The sequence below is a fragment of the Denticeps clupeoides genome, chromosome 16, assembly GCF_900700375.1.
Source record: "Denticeps clupeoides chromosome 16, fDenClu1.1, whole genome shotgun sequence".
NCBI classification, from domain to species: Eukaryota; Metazoa; Chordata; class Actinopteri; order Clupeiformes; family Denticipitidae; genus Denticeps; species Denticeps clupeoides.
Window position 1 is genome coordinate 18,081,278 of NC_041722.1, and position 21,529 is coordinate 18,102,806.

The 21,529-nt window shown below is 42.8% G+C and overlaps 1 protein-coding gene and 1 non-coding gene across 3 annotated transcripts; one reads left to right on the plus strand and one right to left on the minus strand.

Annotated features, from left to right (window-relative positions):
• Nucleotides 1-5: 5 nt before the first annotated feature.
• On the minus strand, nucleotides 6-17,350 carry LOC114766395 (aminopeptidase N-like). 2 transcript variants are annotated; one of them, XM_028957156.1, is made up of 22 exons: nucleotides 17,108-17,350; nucleotides 13,837-14,154; nucleotides 5,251-5,662; nucleotides 4,987-5,129; nucleotides 4,542-4,681; nucleotides 4,341-4,467; nucleotides 4,110-4,264; nucleotides 3,769-3,882; nucleotides 3,535-3,678; nucleotides 3,387-3,452; nucleotides 3,208-3,273; nucleotides 2,943-3,118; nucleotides 2,790-2,866; nucleotides 2,566-2,699; nucleotides 2,414-2,469; nucleotides 2,197-2,344; nucleotides 2,017-2,108; nucleotides 1,835-1,945; nucleotides 1,614-1,769; nucleotides 1,356-1,493; nucleotides 1,190-1,271; nucleotides 6-266 (listed from the first exon to the last, which is right to left on the minus strand). In XM_028957156.1, the coding sequence occupies exons 2-22, from the start codon at nucleotides 14,021-14,023 to the stop codon at nucleotides 120-122; spliced, it is 2,871 nt and encodes a 956-aa protein (XP_028812989.1). In that variant the 5' UTR covers nucleotides 14,024-14,154; nucleotides 17,108-17,350; the 3' UTR covers nucleotides 6-119. The 2 variants fall into 2 exon arrangements, with proteins under 2 accessions (XP_028812989.1, XP_028812988.1); XM_028957155.1 differs by lacking the exons at nucleotides 6-266; nucleotides 1,190-1,271; nucleotides 1,356-1,493; ... (15 more) ...; nucleotides 4,987-5,129; nucleotides 5,251-5,662 and adding exons at nucleotides 6,144-7,028; nucleotides 7,106-7,187; nucleotides 7,274-7,414; ... (14 more) ...; nucleotides 12,893-13,035; nucleotides 13,130-13,272 and having other exon boundaries at nucleotides 13,425-14,154; nucleotides 17,108-17,293.
• trnal-cag (transfer RNA leucine (anticodon CAG)) lies at nucleotides 14,425-14,507 on the plus strand. The gene has a single exon. It is a non-coding gene; the product is annotated as a tRNA-Leu (tRNA).
• Nucleotides 17,351-21,529: the final 4,179 nt, after the last annotated feature.

The window sequence follows — 21,529 nt, forward strand, 5'->3', positions numbered from 1 at the left end:
CCAAGTCACTTTAGGCAGAGTTTAATCCTCGGTGTACAAACATTAGAATCATTTAACCAATCTGGCATATGAAATACTGATTTGAAGATTTATTATGCCGTCGGTGTGGTTGTGGGTCGCTACGCAGAGGAAAACCACTTCAGCACATCATCCGCGTTGTCTGCAACCCACTGGATGTTTGCTGTTGTCCTCTTAGCGGCCCGCTGTAAGGCTGCTGCTGCCGATTCTGACTCTGTCACGGAGGGATCGTCTTTAAACTGCTGGAGCTGCACATAAGAAAATGGTTTTATTTTACATAAACTTCTGGAAATGGACAGGTGGAACATGGATCTGCATGCCACAAGACATACAAGGAAGAGAACAGTAACTATACAGAAAAAATGGGTCTTTCCATTTATAACTATTTTTTATATTGTAGAACAAAACGGACGATGCAAGGCTACATGAGGTTTTGTAGTAAACAAAGCAAAGTGTTTCATATTTGAGGCTCTTCAGAGCAGTGATATTTTTGCTGTTGGATAATGAAGATGGTTTTCCAACAGTCCTGAAAGAGTCTCTATGCTGAGAACTTAACATGGCTTTTAATTCTCTTGTGTTCATGGTTGTCTCATGACGCTGCTTATGACGGTAAATAATGAATATAACAAATTAATATATTTCTTATGTTAGATTCTTCAGAATAGCCTCAGCCAAAGAGCAGATGCATCCAATTGGGTCCAAATGCTTGGATTGGGGTAGTGGTTGATCCAAAATAGAAAGGTTGCCGGTTCAAATACCGAACTGCCCCCTTGGTCCCCTTGATGAAGATACCGTCCCCACACACCTTTCATGGCTGTCCACTGCTCACCAAGGGTGATGGGTTAAATGCAGCTGAGCTGCAGTGTTTCACAATGACAATGACAAACTTCCACGTTCACAAGTGATGTATGTTAAAAATAAGACATGGGATGGTAGTTTCAGAAATTAACTATCATGATCATTGGTAGTAGCCTTGTGGGTAACACACTCGCCTATGAACCAGAAGTTCAAATCCTACTTTCTACCATTGTGTCGCTGAGCAAGACACTTAACCCTGAGTGTCTCCAGGGGGGAACTGTCCCTGTAACTACTAATTGTAAGTCGCTCTGGATAAAGGCATCTGGTAAATGCTGTAAATGTAAATGTAAATTTTTATCCAGACAAAGCATACCTGTTTTAACTCCTGTTCTGTGGAGAACCTCTTGGTAACCTTACGGATGACTTCTGACAACGACTCGGCTTCCTTCCCATATCTAAAGATGACATTTTAACGTGAATGCAAATTCTACATAGATAAGCCATATAAAATAAGACCTTTGTGCAGAATGAACACTCACAAATTCACCATGTGGCGCCAGTTTGATCTCAGGAAATCCCAAGCCAGCGCCTGTCCTGCCACATTGGTGGCAACGTATCCGATGGTCGTAGAGGCATCCAGCCTCCAGTGTTTAGGGTCCAGGGAGTATTTTAGGTACCTGAGTAAGAATTAATGTACATATGCCTGAGTTGTGTACAGACCAATGTCTCTGACCGGAATATAATATATTTACATTGACAAAATCTCATATTTAAAAAGTTCCATTTACAAAAAGTACCTTTCCAAAAGCCTGGGTTCTTTTGTGCAGGACAGTGCATGAACCATTTCCTGTGAACTAAAGTTCTGCAACATGTCCCAACCAAAAAGCCACTCCTCCTCACCTCCAGCCTCAATGGCATGGCAAAAGACAGTCCATCTCAGATTTGGAGGAATCCTGTCCAACAGAGGAATTAGATGCCTGCAGTGCTGAGGTTTTCGGACATGTGGAACGTAACTTACGGGTTGCTGTCTGGAAGTCTCATCCACTGCTTGTACCAGCCCAAGACCAGCCGCTGACATTCACTGACCTCCACTCTACATGCCAGAGAGATCGCATTGACTTGGTTGTACCTGTGGAGGCAAGAAAAGCGGTTAGAAATGATGAACCTTCTGAAAAAAAACTCTCATCAGGACGTTCTTACTGGTCTGTGTGTCCTGAGGGCAACTGCGTCCAGTTGGAAGTGATGGTCTTGAAATATCTGAAAAGAGGCTCAACTTGCTTCCTTAGATACGTCTGAATTACGTTTTAGAACACAGCATTTTTATTTTTTTTACCTGACATCATGCAGAAGTTTTCAATACTGAAGGTACAGAAGACAGACCTGCATGGGAGCGAACACATCACTGCGGTCAAACATGAGAAAGAAGTGGTCAAGGTTGTCAATGGCCATCTCCCACGGTAAATACTTGGTCTCTTTCGAAAGGTACTGAGTACTTCTGAGTGCCAGCGTGACGTTGATCATCTTCGCCCTTACAAAAACACAACTGTGTTAAGAAAAGTCCTCATCTAGAGCGTAACGCCTTACGGTATAAACGTACCGTGCCAGATTAAAAGCATCGTTCAGTATCTGAGCTCTGTTTATAACTGGAATAATCTGGGGAAAGAGAACAACACAGAATACGACGAAACAATTACTGTGTAATGTGAAATGCAGACTGCAAACTGTCGGTTTTATTTTATTCTTTTATACCTGGTGGTTGGTTTTTAACTGGATAAGGAGGCGTTCCCAGTTACCCAGGTCGTAATTGACCCTGTAATATCCAGACATGTTTATGTTGGCCAGTAGCCATTCCGCACCTTCCGTTCTCATGGCTTCATGCTGAGCTGAGGATTTTGTAAATAAGTATGTAAGACATTAAATTGCTTATTTTTCAGTGACGTTAAAAATAAAAATGTTTGAAACTTTTTCTATACCTGTCTTATTCATTAGCCAGTGCTGACTCTGCGGCACACCATTTTTCATCCATTTTATAGGAACAATCCACTCGTAGCTGAAACAAACATTTACATATTCTGTATTTTTGTGAATGAATGAATATTATTGATTCGGTACAGTACAATCCCTACTTGAACGGGGACGTCCTGTGCGGCACAGACTCGGGGTCTAACAGGAAGTGCTTCTGGCTGATGTCTCCAGTGCGTGAGTCGATGGTCACCACAGGGTAGCCCATCTGCAGGATCCACCGGTTCATGATGTCATGAACAGCAGCAGGGAGGTTTGCACCCTTCGTCTGATCTAGTGCCTGTCAAAAACAAATTGTGTGCATCTTTCATACCTTGAAGTGTGACTAGCCTACGTGATAAAAGAACTTTATATAATAAATTTGCTTACACCTTGAAGGTGTTTCCAAAGGTCAGAGTATCCTGCATTGCTATAAGCAAATTGCTTTAAATAGGCCTGTGAAGAGATATTTATTAATTCAATAAATGGAATTATGTATTTGAGCCCAACATACGAAAAAGTGTGAAATCTAATTAAGAATGAAGAGATCATGAGCCACTAGAACTCACTGCAAGTCCCCTGGTAAAAACTGAATCTGGCAGGAAGTCAGAAAGCATCCGCAGCACAAGGCCGCCCTGCAAGAACACAAGGATGATGGCTGATAGCCAGGCCCAGAACGATTAAGGACATCAGAGCTAGCGGGGAAAGTAACTGCACCTTGCTGTAAGTGATGGAGTCAAAAAGCGCATTAATTTCCTCCGGAGAGCTAATCTCCTCCTCTGGGGTTGAGAGTGGATGAGAGGAGGGCAGGGAATCATCTACAAACACGTCCAAGACAGCATCCAGGACCATCAGGTCTTCCTGAGCACATGTTACATTCCTTTAAGTTGTGTTTGTGACTGAAATAGTGTCCCCAAAATCGTTGAAGACGTCAGAAAGAAGAGAACCTACCAGATTCCAACTGGGCTCAACTTTGCTGGTCCCCAGACAGGACATATATGTAGCAAAACCTTCATTTAGCCACAAGTCGCTCCACCATTTTATTGTGACAAGATTCCCAAACCACTGCAGTTATAAAAATGTAATTAATTATCTGTTATGCGTAGTCTGGTTGGTTCAAATTAGATTAACTTTAAGACTCAAGGTGTCAAAACACTCAGAAATAGTTTTGCATAGTTTTGTGTGAATTTTTTTTTTTGAAAGCAGCTGGCCACTCCAAACGCCACGCTCTTTCTTCATGATGACACGGCCTATTGTCATCGTGGCTCATCCCTTCCCAAATAATCACTTACCATGTGAGCCAGTTCATGAGCAAGGATCGTAGCCGCCCTTTCTTTGTCCTTGTTGGAGGAACGTTCCGGGTGGTACAATATGGCCGCCTCACTGTACGTAACAAGCCCCCAGTTTTCCATGGGTCCAGCACTGGAGGGTGGGAGAGCAATCTGATCTGGCAGTTAGGAAGATGGTTATTGACCTTTGATTGTCTTCTGCTGTTTGTCCGGTGATGGAAAACATGTCCTCACCATATTTCATCAGAGGGTAGCTCCAGTTGTAGAAGGTTTCAAACAGCTCGAGCAATGGCCCCGTGACTTTGAAGGCATAATCTGCAGACCCCTCAGTGATGAACTCTCTCCGAGCCCAGACACGAATCTGACATCAAGTGACATATGAGTTCAATTTTGGAAAGAAAGAAAAAATAAAAGAAAGTTTACTTGTTTGATTACCGTGACTTTGTTTCTTTCATCGGTCCTCATATGAGAACAATCGCAAGCCACAAAAGCCAGAAGATATGTTGACATTCTCTTTGTTGGTTGAAAGGTCGTCTGGAAAACTCCAAATCCATTCATTGTGACATTAACTGTGTCTGAAAAAACAGACTGAAGTGAATATTGAGAAAGTTTCTGACTGTGCAGAATCACTAATAGTAACAATACTCCTCATAATTATATTAAATATGCATGCCTTCATCATAAGTGAATGCAAAGTTGCTTAACTTAAAATTGAAGAGTATAAAAAATAAAAGGCACATTAAAACACATACCATTCATTTAAATTCAATTCATCAATTAAAACACATACATATTTGCAAAAGGACTGAACGCAACATAATTAAAACTTACTCACCCACAAAAGTACACAACACGAGTAAAAACAGATAACTGCACTAACCGATCTCCATGCCGTTGGAAATTGCCACAGTCCCAGGTTCATGTATTAAAGAGACGTGGAAGACGGCCTTCATCGACGGCTCATCAAAGCACGGGAAGACTCTTCTTGCATCTGTAGGTTGCATGTGAGTTGCAGCAATGATTCTGAACAGAATTAGGGTTTCTGTTATAATAACCATCAATCGTCTATCAATTCTCAATGATAGACACACAATCAAATCCTCAACCAACTTGAGGAAAGATGATGTAAAGCACATTTTCTTACTTTAGCTCAGACCCTTGGTAATATTCACTTCTGTAGAATCCTTTAAGGTCGTCGGCTAGTTCTCCTCTAAACTCGGTGAAGAGCTGGTAGGACTTTCCAGGGACCAGGTTACCATTCAGCTGGACCACCAGGTACTGCGTCCGCACCTGTAGCCAGGTGGTCTTTATGGCTGGTGGGCTTGGTCCGTCCACTGCAGACAGTATGGCATGATGTCCGCTGTATGTGGTGAAGTTGAGCTTGTTGGAGTGAATGAGGACCAGGTCGGTCTCCTTCACGCACCTGAAGACCACCGTGGAGTTCCCTGTAAAAATGTACATGCCGTGTTCATCCACGTGGAGGCGAGGCCACAAGGTCACGTTGTAGTATTCAGGGAGCAGACTGTCCGGGAGCCTGTATCTGTCCCAGGGCTCGTATGACGGGGTCGGTGGGGACGTCCCATTTACCGGTTTAGCCTCAGTTTCCAAACCTCCTTGAGTATCGACTAATGAAAAAATCAGCAATGGGAGCAGAAGCACAGCTTGCAACATATCTCCTATCTTTCCGTCTCCTGATCCACAAAAAGATGCACCCACCACTCAGTGACATCGGTAATATGTGTGTGAAAAAGAGGGAAGTGAGAGTGCTGACTCTAGATTTTGCCTAATTTCTCCATACTTATGTGACAAGCAGCTCAGTTTCTATAATTCATATATTCGTAGATCGCAGCACCATATTTGTATTAGCTGCCTATTGCATGGTACTGTGATACATGCACGTACAGTTTTTGGATGAGGTATTTCTAAACCATCCAAAGCTGATGCTAAGTGTACCCCTCACCCACTTTTTGCATTTTTCAAAAATTGTGCAATGGGCGGAGTTAGGCTCGGAACTGTGGGTCATGGTACTTGTAATCAATAAATACCCACATGCTACTGTAATGTGGTGTGTTGTTTTTTACTTTATTAAAACAAGGTCAACAGTCAGTACACAATCAGGAAAAACTCTGGCTTTCATGGGTTGAGGAATCTGTCAAGACAAAAGGTGTGTGCACAAATACACCTGTGCATGTTAGTCTATCATGCATAAGTCAACATTTTGCAAACTCTTGTAAATCAAATTATATATGTATAAAGATGAAATGCAATTTTAAAGAAGTGCAATTTTTCGTTTCATATTGACCAGACAATACATGGATTCCACAAATTGTCTATGCGTTCAAAGTGCATTCAACATCATGGTGATGATGAAGGAAACCATGTACACATAGACATTATTCTGACACAAGTACTCAGACATTTCACACTGTGAAAAAAAACATTTTGAGAAAAAAAAATAAATAAATTTAGTTGTGTCATAGGCATGAGGTTGAGAGAACTGGTTGCCTTAAACTTAAACATTTTCCCAACCCCTCACACATTCAAAATCCGAAACAAAACGACTAAAAAATATAGACTAATGTGCAAACATGTTTACTTGTGCACAGACATTTAATTTGGCAGCTTCTTTTCACCATTGGCTTCAAGCTGAGCATGTTTGTCATTTATCTTCAGTGTCCTTCAGACCGTCAGAACATGCGTTGTCATTCAGAGGAGGCGGGGACCTTGTTATAAAGTTGCACAAGGCTGTTGGCCTTGCACAAGGCTCTAAAGAGCCTTTGATGATTCAGAAAGGAACCAGTCCAGCAGATTCTGCTTGTTTTCTGCCATCCATTTGATGTTGGCAACGGTCTTCTCGATGGCCCGTTCTACGGCCATTTTCCCTGAGCCCAGGTCAGGATGACTTTCTTTGAACTCTCGTAGCTAAAAATGGACACATCATTTGTGTTGATAACAACAGGCTTTTTTATCTATCTGCCAACACATAATTTCAGGTTTACCTGTTTAAGCTCAAACTCTGTTGAAAATCTCCTGGTCACATCACCGATGAGAGACGACAGAGTGAATGACGATTTGCCGTACCTTCAGAATAAAGATTGAAAGCAAATCAATTCACCATTTCATATCAGAATTTCAAAAAGCTGAGTAGGATATTTGCACATATTCACTGTTCAAAGATCAAGTCCCATCTGGCTCTGAAAAAGTCCCATGCAAAGGACTGTCCCACCACGTTGTTGGCGATGTAGCCGATGGTAGACGTCGCGTCCTGCTTACGAATTTTACTTGGATCAAGGCTGTACTGCAGGTACCTTCAAAGAGGAAAAGTAAAAATGTTCACGTGCAATGAGTCTCTCTCAACTGAATAGTTTCTCTCTTTTTTTATGTGGACAGTAAATAAAAAAAAAACTAAAAAAATGTCACATACTTTTTATTAACATGTGAAAGGGTTTTAACCTGAGAAGAAATTAGCATACATATATACAAATAAATGTTGTTGTTGTTAGCATTATATATATATATATATATATATATATATATATATATGTATACTGATCTACTGCTATTTTAATGAGAAATTAAAATGCTAACAACAACAAGAACATTTATTTCTTATATAGCCCAAAATCACATCTAGTATGTCAGTGGACACCCCCCACACTTGACCCTTCTGCACACAAGGAAAAACTCCATACTATGCTCCATAACAGCATACTGTACCTGGTCTGTCCTATGAAGCAATTCATTAGTGGTGTAATTCATTAGGAAACAGAATGGTGGAGAACCTGTTGAGCAGCCAGGGCTTTTTGGTGCAGGCCAGGGCGGAGCGCAGTCGTGCCGCCTCGGAGGCAATCGTGGCTTTCTTCAACATCTCCCAACCAAAATCCCACTCTTCGACATCTCCTGCAGCTATGGCCTGGCAGTAGGCGGTCGACCTCAGATTGGGGTGAATCCTGTGGGGCGCAGCGAGGGAACATTCTTTTGGAGTAACGCCGCTCGGCAGCCTCGACCACAGTAATGTTTTGCTGGCGGGCGGGGCAACTCACGGGTTTCTGTACGGGTCTCTCATCCATTCCCTGTACCAGCCCAGCGTCAGTGTCTTGCACTGAACCACATCAGTCGAGCATGCAAGTGAAATTGCAATGTTTTGACTGTATCTAAAATATGGGAGTGGTGAAAAGGGACCATCATGATCATTTTGACATGAGAAATTAATAGTTTAAGAGATTCATCCATGAAAGATGGTTAGTATAATTGCCAACAGTGATTTTCTATTAAACGCAATGATCATTGTCCTCAAATGAATAATGGTATAACAGACCCGCGAAGACATACACAGACAGAATGACTGAAATCCTTTCAGAGGGAAAATTATGGAACGTTCACAGAAAAAGTCCTGTAGACATTTGCTTTTATGATGCTTGGTGTTCTTTGGATAGATATGTAAAACGTAATGTATGGGAATATTCAGCATTAAGCCTCTGGTGAGGAGGTTCCTTACTGGTCGTTGTGCAACGGAGGCTGTCTTGTCCAGTTTAAGGTAATGTTCCTGAAGTACTCAAACAGTGGAAGGACCAATTTCCTCAGATATGCCTAAAAACAAATAAAATCATATGGAAACTCTATAAAATACTATCTGAAGGACTTAGCTTTGGTGTTGTACTAACCTGCATGGGCCCATAGACCTCAGTGCGATCAAACATGATCATGAAATTATAAAGATTCCCGGTGGCCGACTGCCAGGGGATATATTCCTTCTCACGTACGAGATACTTGGTGCTTCTCAAGGTAAAAGTGATGTTCAGCATAGCAGCCCTGAAAATCCGCAGGTGGAAACCTCAAGTCCAAGCTACAGCCATGATGTTAGCAGGAAGGAAGTGGGAATCTCACCTGGCGAGATTAAATGCGTCATCTATCAACTGAGCTCTGTTGAGGACTGGAATGGCCTAGCAAGGAAATAGATGTTCAGATCGTGAGTTGACTTCATATTCATTCATCAACGTTCCTTAAATGTGGGTATGTCCAGAACATGACAGTATTTATATACAGTATCTCGCAAAACTGAGTTTTTACATAGGGGTGTACTACCTTTTGTTGACAGCAGAGTAGACAATAATGTTTCGGTGTTTCGTTATTTTGAGGGGACAGACAATTTACGCTGTTACACATGCTGTCGTACCTGTTGTCCCAAGGAAAATTATATTTCTATGACATGATTCAATATCTATAACCACCTCATGATTTTGATCCAGCTGTGTGAAAAGTCGTTCCCAGTTCTCCAGGTCGTAGTTGACCCTGTAGTACCCAGACACGTTCAGGTTGGCCAGGACCCATTCTGTTCCACTGGTTACTATTTGTGGATAAGCAGCTGCATAATGAATAAGATATTCAGAACCCCTCATGTCTTACTGTTCTTTTATGGTATGCATGTTATGCATGTTATGGACCTACATTCTTTATTAAGCAGCCAGAGTAGGCTTTGTTCGTTGGCATCGTTCTTCATCCATTTGATCGGTACGAACCACTCATAACTAAGAGCAAAAACAAAGTTATAATTTGTATAGCACTGGATCTGTTCATCTTGCTGAATCTGAATTGAATCATACTTGAATGGAGAAGTCCTGTGCACCACGGTATCTGGGTCCAACAGGAAGTGCTGCTGGGTGATTTTTCCTCTTTGTGTATTTATGGTGACCACAGGGAAACCCATCTGCAGGATCCATCGGTTCATGATGTCGTGCACCCTGTCTGGCAGACTCCGCCCATGTGTCTCAGCTGCCTGGCGAATCATTTCACATGGACAGACATTTTTTTTCACGATTCAAACGAGCTGAATCGTGCATTAATCATACATACTTATTAAACATTTTTTTAACAACCGAATTTAATTATAGAATGCCCTTCTAACACACTATTCAGCATGATCATCATTTTTTAAACAGAGTCTGCAAACGTCTTGAAAATCCACAGTGGCTGTTGTAATTTACATTGTTGTAACGCCTCTGGGCATGAACATGCCAACCTGTGTGCTTTTATCTCCAAATGCACAACTGTTATTGAATTATTAGCTGTGTCACATCATCCTTTAGTTGCCTCACTTTGTACGTCAATCCAGTTATTTATCATGACAGGTAGGACGTAAATGGCCTGGGGGGAACCCATGTGGTAGTAAATACGTAGTAAATTAACATCGGAGTCATTGTCATGTCGGAACAAAAACACAAATGCAAGAGTCACAACTGAAGTTATGACCCAATGGAAATATGTCATGGTCAGGGTCCGGGGGCATCCGACATCGCCACTGGGTGAGGCCACTGGGTGAGGCCACTGGGAATCTGAAGAGGGGGACAGCACAGTCCCCCCCGGGCAGGATTGACAAGATTTACAGCTCTAGACTACTGTATATAGCATATGGTATTATAGATTTCGATTATCCTACTGAGTGTGTTATTTTATACATTTAACTTCAGCATAGATACAATTCTGTGCCCCACTGTGATCCCTGGCACCATGGCACTAAAGTAAGTGAAGTGCTGATGCTACACAACATTTATTAATGCCTGTCATAAAGAGCAATGTGTGTTTATGTAAGAGATAATGGTGATAACCTTTAACTTTGACTTTGATTGGCTGGTGCTTTCTCCACGTGTGAGAAGTTAAACATTGGTTATATTTTTGGTCATTATTGGTTATATTATTATTATATTATATTATATTATATTATATTATATTATATATATTTATATTATATTATTTCATCCTGACAAATGGGCAATAACCGCAAAATTTTAAGAGCCACTGCTATAATCTGAGAGTTTATGACAGTGGTCCTTTGTATTATAAATACAGATTTTTACCCTTGTAGGATCCATTACTTACTTTCTGAAGGTGATCCCAAAGATCAGAGTATACTGTGTTGCTAAAGGCAAACTGGTGCAGGTAGGACTGCAAAACACAGAGGGGGAAAATGATACCTCAGGCCATTCCTTACAGCCAGGTGTTACAGGTTGACATTATGATGCCCTTACGCTCAGTCCAGTTGCAAAGACCGGCTCTGTAAGGAACTCGGACAGCATTCTCAGCACAGCCGCCCCCTGCAGATAAATGGATTATTAAGGAGCTCTCAGAGTAAATAATGCCTCTGCGCTCACTCATTACGTTCCCACACATGTCCCAGAGGCATGTGGAGCAGGACATGTGGCATAAATACTTGTAAAACAAAACATTTGGCCGTATGAGAGCATCGCCGTATGACAAATATGATTCATAATGGACGTAAAAATGGAAAAATAAAGCACTTTAAGTTGGGTTGTGTAACTTTGGACAAACCGATTTCCATGCATTTGTTTTTTCACTGTACCTTGCTATAGGAAATGGTGTCAAACATTTCACTTATTTCTTCAGGTCTGTTAACCTCATCCTCACTGACGCTGAGGGGGTGAGATGATGCGAGCGCGTCCACAGAGAACACTCGCTGCACATCCATACGAACAATCTGCTCTCTCTGCACAGAAAAGACCACTTGCCTCAGAATTAAAAGGAAATTAACAGCCACTTGACATCAGTACAAATGTGTTCTTTTTGTAAAATAAATGTTAAATTCATGATTTTTTTGGTCGTGGTTTTGAATCAGGGTGCATTGTCATTTTAACATTTACATAATGGCATCAATAAAGCACATTCATACTACTTCATACATTTACAACTGAATAATGATTTCTGTTATTTTTTTTATTATTATTAAAGGTCCCATATCTGTAGACCCTAACAGGACCCCTATCATCATCTGGAATTTCTCCCCTTATGTCCTCGTAAGGGGAAAGGTTACACGGCTTCCGTGGTTGGTGAACGGTGTTGATGATGTCATTTTCGCTCAACTTCTATAGGCCGCTCTTCTCCTCGTCCTGCCTCTCTCCTCCTCAGTAGCATTTAAAGCTACAGACAGCAAAACGGTGCGCCCTGAAGAAATCTCATTGTGGGACCGGATCAAAGTGGCTGTAATGCGGCACCAAGGCAAAGAGACTCCAGATACAGTATTAGGGGACCTTTCATTTATGTGGAGAGGTCAAAAACAGAAACACTCACAATATTCCAGGTTGGCTCGGCGTAGTCTGCACCGAGGTACTCCACGTATGAAGCAAAGCCTTCATTTAGCCACAGGTCATTCCACCACCTCAGGGTCACAAGGTTTCCGAACCACTGGAAGCAACAAATCACCGTAAGTCACACGCTCGTCTGCAGATCTTGATGGGTCCATGGGCCATGTGACATACCATGTGTGCCAGTTCGTGAGAGATGACAGTTAAAACCCGCTCCTTGTTTCCGTTGGATGACTTGTCGGGGTCATAGAGCAGGGCCGTCTCCCTGTAGGTTACCAGGCCCCAGTTTTCCATGGCGCCGGCGTTAAAGTCGGGTAGGGCTACTTGGTCTGCAGACAGGAGAGCACGAGGACCGTTGTGACTGGTGAAGGGTCATGAGTTCCACCTGCCCTGCAGACGTACCTGACTTGGAAAGTGGGTAGCTGGTGTTGTAGTACGTCTCGAAGAACTCCAGGATGGGCAGCGTTACGTTGAGGGCATAACCCCCCTGCCCTGACTCGATGGCCTTTTTCCTCGCCCAGATACGGACCTGTGCAAAAAAACACATTACTTCTCTTGTTTTATTGAAAATTAAATTTATTTTTTAAATTTAATGAAGCCAAAGAAAGGCAATTATAAAAACTTTTCTCCCAAAGTTAAAGATTAAGGAAGTCTGTACAGGCCCACTGTTTCTGATTTAAACTACATTACCATAGTGCCACTGCTTGTTTCCGGAGCCTCGATGAAGTCAAAATCACTGACAATGAAAGCCAAGACGTATGTGGACATCCTCTTTGTCGGCTCGAATGTGGTCCGAGTAACTTCGGTGCCTTCAACGGTCAGCGTGACGTTTTCTGAATAAAATGAAGGGTATGAAACGGGTACGCAACAAAGAGCATTAATTCACTATAAATGATTTATGAATGAAACGGCTTCTGGAACGCTTACCAACGTCTCTGCCATTCGCAAGAGCAACAGTTCCTTTGTCATGAAGAATCGTTATGTGGAAGACGGCTTTCATGGCAGGTTCGTCGAAACAAGGAAATGCTTTCCGGGCATAAGTGGCCTGCATTTGAGTGGTTGCAACAACTCTGGTGAAGTTGAAATCATATTGATATCATATAGCTGAAATAATATTGGCTTCTTTAAACATTGCTTGTGTGTGTTTTAGTAGTAAAGTCATTTCCTGATCATAAATTTAGAAAGTGATCAGTAAATAACTTACAGAATGACTGTTTCTTACTTTTTCACACCGTCCTCCATATATTCACTTCTGTAGAGTCCTTCCAGGTCGTCGGCTAGTTCTCCCCTAAACTCGGTGAAGAGCTGGTAGGACTTTCCAGGGACCAGGTTACCATTCAGCTGGACCACCAGGTACTGCGTCCGCACCTGTAGCCAGGTGGTCTTTATGGCTGGTGGGCTTGGTCCGTCCACTGCAGACAGTATGGCATGATGTCCGCTGTATGTAGTGAAGTTGAGCTTGTCCGAGTGAATGAGGACCAGGTCGGTCTCCTTCACGCACCTGAAGACCACCGTGGAGTTCCCTGTAAAAATGTACATGCCGTGTTCATCCACGTGGAGGCGAGGCCACAAGGTCACGTTGTAGTATTCAGGGAGCAGACTGTCCGGGAGCCTGTATCTGTCCCAGGGCTCATTTGATGGGGTCGGCGTTGATGGCATCAGTGTCGATGGGGTTGTGTCATTCATGGTGGGTTTAACCTGGTTTTTGGACCTCTCATGAGATAGGATGACGGACAGAGCGATTATAGTGGCCACAGCCGTGCCCCCCAGCAGGACAACGGTGATGGCCACATTCTTGTGGATGTAGAAGCCTTTCGCCATCTCTGGTTGAACTTGCACACTAAACCTCTGCAGACTTCCCTTGCAATTGTTTTTTTGTACGGTTGATCTAAAAGCACAGTTTTGGTCTTCCGACACCAGCTGCTTGTCTCGTCTACAGTGTAGGCAGGTGCCTGGAGGAGCATACAGGGAGATAACACTCAGGTGCGTTTAACTGCTTGGCTCGGAGTTCATTTCATGTTACCACAATTAACCATGACTAAAACACTGAAGAATCAAGGCTTTCTCTGATGACATTGACCTTATGACTGAGCGTGATTAACCCTCGTTCAGATGACATTTTAACCTCAGGTTTCACTTGAAAATGTAGTGTCTAATTTTCAAGAATGACTCAGTACTGTATGATCTGACATATGACATAGGACAAATGACATAGGACATAGGTCAGGATGGCTGAGCGGTCTAAGGCGCTGCGTTCAGGTCGCAGTCTTTCCTGGAGCCGTGGGTTCGAATCCCCCTTCTGACAGTGGTGGCCTAGCAGTTAAAGCGAATCCTGATCCACCAAGGTGCCACCGTCCCCACACACAAGAAATACAAAGGAAAACGGCAAGAGGGCAAAAACTGGGAAAACAACAAAGGAACAGATAAAAAAAAAACTCGCAGGCGTGTTGCCAGAACTGAAACACAAGCCGTACGGTCCACATGAAATGTCGCAGCCCCGATCGGCTGCTCAGAAGGTCCTTATAACAGCCCTGCTGTCAAGCAGATTGGTGCCAGGTGCATCTAAACTTAAAATGAACTATTATCCATATATGTGTCATATCTCCAGTAATGTGCAATAACTTCACACAAGTGTGCAATAAACTGTAAAAATCCAGTGCAATTTGTATTTTTGTATATTTTTGTACTTCCAATGTACACATATTATGTGTACTACTACTTTATGTCATTGTTATTTAAGTCTGTCCTATTTCCTGTCTTAACTATATGACTCACACTGAGTTGACTGCACCTTAAATTTCACTGTTCCTTACATTTACATTTACATTTACAGCATTTATCAGACGCCCTTATCCAGAGCGACTTACAATCAGTAGTTACAGGGACAGTCCCCCTGGAGCAACTTAGGGTTAAGTGTCTTGCTCAGGGACACAATGGTAGTAAGTGGGATTTGAACCTGGGTCTTCTGGTTCATAGGCGAGTGTGTTAACCACTAGGCTACTACCACCCTTGAGAAGTGACAATGAAAATAAAGATGATCTTATATTATATTATGTCCCCATGAGAAGTCTTATTGTAAAACAAGCAACTGTCAACTGTTTAAGCAACAATTAGTTTTATTAGCTGATGTCAGACATTTTTTGATTCCTAAGAAGCTTTAAATTGGAGGTTTATTATGTGTCTAAAGCTCTGCTCTTCATAGTTCTGATGAAGACTGTGCTACGCTAGGATGCTGGGCCTGTTGCTACACAGAGGTCACATGACTTTGGTTGCTCCATATCTGTCATAAACATCTTGCAGCTTGTTTGTTGTGTGTGCATGAGTGTGTTACGTTAGAAGTAAATTTGAAAATTTTTATATATCAAAATTACACAAATCTATCATATCATAGTATATATAGTCATAATAAAGCAAGTAATACATTACTTTAATGTAACATAAAATTAGCATTATATTATTATGATATTGTTATTATGTTGTTATGACATAAATTATATAATTTATCAGTTTTATTAATATTTAGGGATTTTTTTTACAACATAAAATATGTTGTGATTCCTCAAGTAATATATAATTTTTCCTACCTAAATTGTCTGGTTATAAAATCTACTGTCAATTTTAGCAGTTTTACTCTAGTATGACTAGTTTAAGTAAAGTGTCTAAACTACTGACATATTTATCAGTGCTTGCAAGGCATAATTCCTTTTTACTATAGTGTAGTTTTTTTCGGGGGTTTTTTGCACGACTTGTGTGTACATTCATTCTGCGTTAAGGAGCGAGTTTTCATCGACAGTGGATATAAAAAGTGTGACCTGTAACCTGTACATTTTACACAGCAGTCTTTGCACTATTTTTACTTTGCACTATATTTATTATACATTTTACTAGTTTGGGGCTGTCTGTCTCGTTGTTGTCTACCTATTTTTTGTTCAGTTTTACTGTTTGCGCTTTATGCAGCCCAGTTTGTCTGTGTCGCACACGTGCACTTCCTGTCAGTATGTAACTCTGTTTAAATGTGACATGCAGCACTTTTGCTTCACTATGTACCGTCTAACACGTACGTAGCTGAAATGACAATAAACTCCAACATCTTCAGCAAGGAACCCGGTTTGCACAGGGGTGTGTCCACTTTCCACACATTCACATGCTGCTTGTGCTGAAAGCAGAAGAAAGCACAGAAAACACTGGACGTGGTGTGCTTGGCACTGAAGCCCTTTCCAATTCGTGTTTTTGTTTTTTGTCTTGTCAGCGTGAGCGCGGCTCTCTCAGCGGCGAGCCTTCGGAACGTGAGAACGGCCTCGGCCCGCATCGCCTTGAATTTCTGGGAGCGCCGGCGGTGCCGCATCGTGATGCCCCACCTGGGGGGCCTTTGCCTCTTCGGGCACCTTGTTCGTAACCGTTAACACCTGGACGGCGCTCCAGCTACATTTACAGCATTTATCAGACGCCCTTATCCAGAGCGACTTACAATCAGTAGTTACAGGGACAGTCTCCCTGGAGCAACTCAGGGTTAAGTGTCTTGCTCAGGGACACAATGGTAGTAAGTGGGATTTGAACCTGGGTCTTCTGGTTCATAGGCGAGTGTGTTGCCCACTAGGCTACTACCACCCTACAGCTCCGCGATCTTTGCACCCTACAGTCCAGCTCCGCGATCTTTGTACAAGCAGGGCTCCCTCGCTCCGAAGAGTACAAAGCGCTCCCACCAAGCGGGCCGGAGGAACCCCGAGAGCCCCGTCCAACCCTAACCCATATGTGAAATCCATCTGCAGCTGTGGCAGCGAGAGAACTTGGCTCTGTCCAGCACGCGCTCGCACGTAAGACAGCGGGAATGAGAGAGAGAGAGACGGGAAAAGGCAAGAAATGCCACAAAAGGGGGCGCGCTGGGAGCAGAAAGCGTCTACGTACCCGGTGGCCATGTCGACTCCTCACAGCGCGCAGAGGGGATGTGGCTGATGGGAAACAAACTCCAACAACTTAGTGAAGTCCCATCTGCGTCGGGGGGTGGGGGCTCACACAGGTTTTCCTATTAGGACGGGACAAACCTCCGAGGGCTTCGCGTAATTGGCCCAGGACTGCTGGAGGAGGTTGGAGGGGCTGGACTGATATATATACAAAAAGAAGGGGGGGGGCCAAGCAGCTGCGGCGATGACTGCAGTCTCGATAAAAGTGACGGCGTGTTGCCGAGCGTCGTGGCGCGGCGGATATGAATAGAAATAAGAAGGGGAACCGCAGAGTGCTCTGAGACGCCCAGTCATGCCCCATGTCGGAATGAGGCACGGACCACAGATGACAGATGTTCCAGTTAAATGGGTTACGTATCTCCGGCAACGTTCCAATGACACAGTCAGAACATGTGAACATCCAGTAGATTAACGCTACTGAGCCTTTCTGAGAGTAATAAAGTTTTGGTGGCGTTTCACACTTTATCCTATATTCATCATGATCTGTGCTGATTTCATATTTTCTGGTAAAAAAATAAACTTTTTGCATTGTACCAACACTGAGAAGAAAAGAAGACCCATTGTACGCACCGATCATGAACTGGCCGTGTATCTGCGGTATATTTTTTGAAGGGGACCCCTGGTCACGGGCCGGGGGTGGTCACTGTGGCATCAGGTTGCACACATGTGGATTTTACATCAGAATGCAGCCCAGCAGGCACACACACCTCGAACGTTATGAGTCGCGGTGGCTCCCTCGTCGCGAAAAGCCGCACACGGTCATCGCAAGAAGGAAGCAGTATGGCGGGCGTGTGACGTTGATTAACGGGGCCTGCGTTTAATCTCTCCATCGGTTGCACTGCATCTCACGATCGCTCGAGTTCGACTCGAATGTGCTTCCTGCTGTGGTCCGTGAACTTCCCCCATATTCGTTTCATTGTTCTCAGCGCACATATAGCTGCAATAGAAACATGTGGAACTAATTACGTGCGTCTTTCCTGCGGCCCCGAGTGGAAAAACTTCCTGAAGCTGCTGGCGAATTCAGAAGAACACTGAACCAGTCATGGCGGAAATCATCGTATTTTTACAATGGATGGATGAATATGTGTGCAAAGATGGCAATGATAAATAAAATGTGTTATTTCATTTAATTAAAACTGTGGGGGGATCAGCTAACAACAGGCACGATGCCATAAGGAAAGTATCATATAGAATTAGAATAATATTCTTTTTTGCTCTTTTATATGCTTGTTTTGAATATGAAATGTTTTTATATTGTTTTAACAAGCTGGTTCTATAGCAGTGTGTGTTTTTTCTCCTGCATTAATCAGCCTGTAAATTATTGTGTGTTTTATATCACAGGTCGAGTGTGAGAACCACTCATTAGAAAATGCCAACATGTGAGTTCCAGGTCAGATGCATCTTATCTGCTTTGTGATGATGCAACAGGGACAGTTTTTTTCTCAAGGTCACAAAAACAAAAAGAGTTGAAACGAATTAAAGGTAATGCGTTTTGTGATGACGTTTGACTGCTGTACACCTCTTTTCTCTGAATTTACAGCTTGACGACTACAGTCTTCATGCAGAGCAGGAGGATGTTCGTAGGAGATTGTTCTCCCTGGTTTGGAGTGACCACGTGACATGGCCAACCTCCATGCACTGGGACTCTAATACACTACTTGGATGTTAATTCATTATGCACAAGTGGACTGAAATAAGCCTCATATGCCATCGTTTTCTGGATGTATTTCATTGGAATCCAGTGCTGACTAGAGGAGAATGGGTTCTAGGTTCCTCTCAAATTCTCCTTCTGGTTAGAGGGAGCTTTTATCCTCGCCACTGTTGCCTCTGGCTTGCTCACCTGGGGCTTTGGGCACTGTTCTATTTGTTATGCACTTTGTGAAAATGTACAGTACAGGCCAAAAGTTTGGACACCTTCAAAGGGGCCAACAAGTGCTAAACACCTCTGGGAACTCCTTCAAGACTGTTGGAAAAGCATTTCAGGTGACGACCTCTTGAAGCTCATCGAGAGAATACCAAGAGTGTGCAAAGCAGTAATCAGAGCAAAGAAACTAGAATATAAAACATGTTTTCACTTATTTCACCTTGCATAACTCCACATGTGTTCATTCATAGTTTTGATGCCTTCAGTGAGAATCTACCAACGTAAATGGTCATGAAAATAAAGAAAACACATTGAATGAGAAGGTGCATCATATAAATAAAGATTGATTAATTGGTTTATCAATAGCCATGTAATATAGGGTGTCTTTTTCACAAGCTGAAAACCACAGGACTTTCCCCCTCCGGATTTTTTTTTAAATACGTCCATGTCTGTAGTGCTCATTAGTGGCATCTTGTGGTAAATATGTAGACATGAACAACTTCACAACAATATAGGAGACATTTTTACAGTATCATCCAGCACTGTTCATGTCATTATTATGCAAATAATAGTTCACATCCATCTGTAGGTCTAAATCATTTAATCATTTATTCTCATGGTCCACAGGCCACTGGGTTCTGTGTTTTTATTAAAGGAGCAGTGGGAAGGTTGGATACGTTTAGTAATAATTGACCGTGCGATTATCCATCTCCCCTTACTAGAAAACGATTTACCCTGTACGGGCCTTGTTTACACCTATGACCCTAATAATAATTTAATCAAGGTCACATAATGCTGAAAGATCAAACAAATGCCTGCTATTTGCAAAGACAGAAAATAGCAAATGAAAAAGTACAGTGGTGGCCTAGCGGTTAAGGAAGTGGCCCTGTAATCAGAAGGTTGTCGGTTCGAATCCCAATCCACTGAGGTGCCACTGAGCAAAACACCCTCCCCATGCACTGCTCCCCGGGCGCCTGTCACCAAAGGTTAAACACAGAGGACACATTTCGTTGTGTGCACCATGTGCTGCAGTGAATCACTTCAAATCGTGCATGCATTGATTTTGCATGAAAATTATTTTTGATTAAGCCTGACTGTGCATCACTCTGGCCCTTTCACAGGGGTATTTAGTCCAAAATGTTGAGTTAATCTGTATTTTACAAATCCTCACGTAGTCATACTTATGTGAACATTTATTAAAGAGATGTGGTCAAACGTTTCAAAGATCTGCAGTGTATTGCACTGCAGAGATATTTAGCGAAGCTAGCATGCCTACCAGCTAGCAGCATCACGTCATGTCTCACTGTACTGAGTTCACGTTGTCCAGACTAGGCTGATATTTAACCATCTATCAGTGTAAAACACAGATTATGACATTAAAATCCTGCATCAGCAGCACACTTTGGGCCAAGCGTGCAGAGGTGTTCATTACTTACGTCCTCTTCTTGTTAATGTGTTACTGATAAGACTCATATCCCCCAACACCACTTCCTCCGGTGGAATGCAGTGTAGAGGAACATCTGCAAATACGCTTTCAGTTCATTACACTTCACTTGGAATCTTTTATAAATCCCAACGTCCGACACTAGAGGTCGCCACCATCTACGCCTTATTAGTTTCATGCATTTTACAGTTCAGCTAAGATTCCATTTTTCAAATGGGCAGTTTCCCTGTTTCATTCTCATTCTTTTTTGGTGCCACTGAGTGAAGCACCGTCCCCACACACTGCTCCCTGGGCGCCTGTCATCGCTGCCCACTGCTCACCAAGGGCGATGGTTAAAAGCAGAGGACATATTTTGTTGTATCAACATGTTCTGTGCTGCAGTGCTTCACAATGACAATCACTTCACTTTCACTTTCATCATGGCAACCAAAAAATTGGTAATATAAATTGTCCTATGATCCAGACAACATCTTCAACCAAAAAAAAAAATCTTTATGGTCCCTGAACATTCTGCCATTGGCCATAATCTTCTAGCGATGACAGCACATCCTTTGTGTTACATTATGCATGTCGCATAGATTAAAAGTGTAGATTAAGTTAATGTTTCATTAGAAATATATTTCTGAGTGGCAGATTCGAACCGGCCTTCCTATTATGGTTCTGTTTCCTTGCCCGCTTGTCTCGATTAGGGCAGTGGTGGCCTAGCGGTTAAGGAAGCGGTCCAGTAATAAGAAGGTTGCTGGTTCGAATCCCGATCCGCCAAGGTGCCACTGAGCAAAGTACCATCCCCACACACTGCTCCCCAGGCACCTGTCATGGCTGCCCACTGCTCACCAAGGGTGATGGGTTAAATGCAGAGGACAAATTTCACTGTGTGTGCTTTGCTGCTGTGTATCACATGTGACAATCACTTCACTTTACTTTAGTCCCAAGACTGAATGAAATGAGATTCTTTTGAGACCATGCTGTGGGTGCAGTTATGGGTGGTGGTAGTAGCCTCTAGGGGGGTAACACTAAAAACCAGAGGACCACAAAGTCCCAGGTTCAAACCCCACTTA

Bases quoted from the DNA above. Each gene is read 5' to 3' on its own strand.
- LOC114766395 (XM_028957155.1), bottom strand. From the start codon at position 14,023: ATGGCGAAAGGCTTCTACATCCACAAGAATGTGGCCATCACCGTTGTC. The intron at 12,732-12,892 runs GTAATGTAGTTT...TTTTTTGCACAG, and splicing joins AAACAAGCAGTGGCACTATG to GTCCGTATCTGGGCGAGGAA. The intron at 8,697-8,770 runs GTTAGTACAACA...ATTTGTTTTTAG, and splicing joins AGGTCTATGGGCCCATGCAG to GCATATCTGAGGAAATTGGT.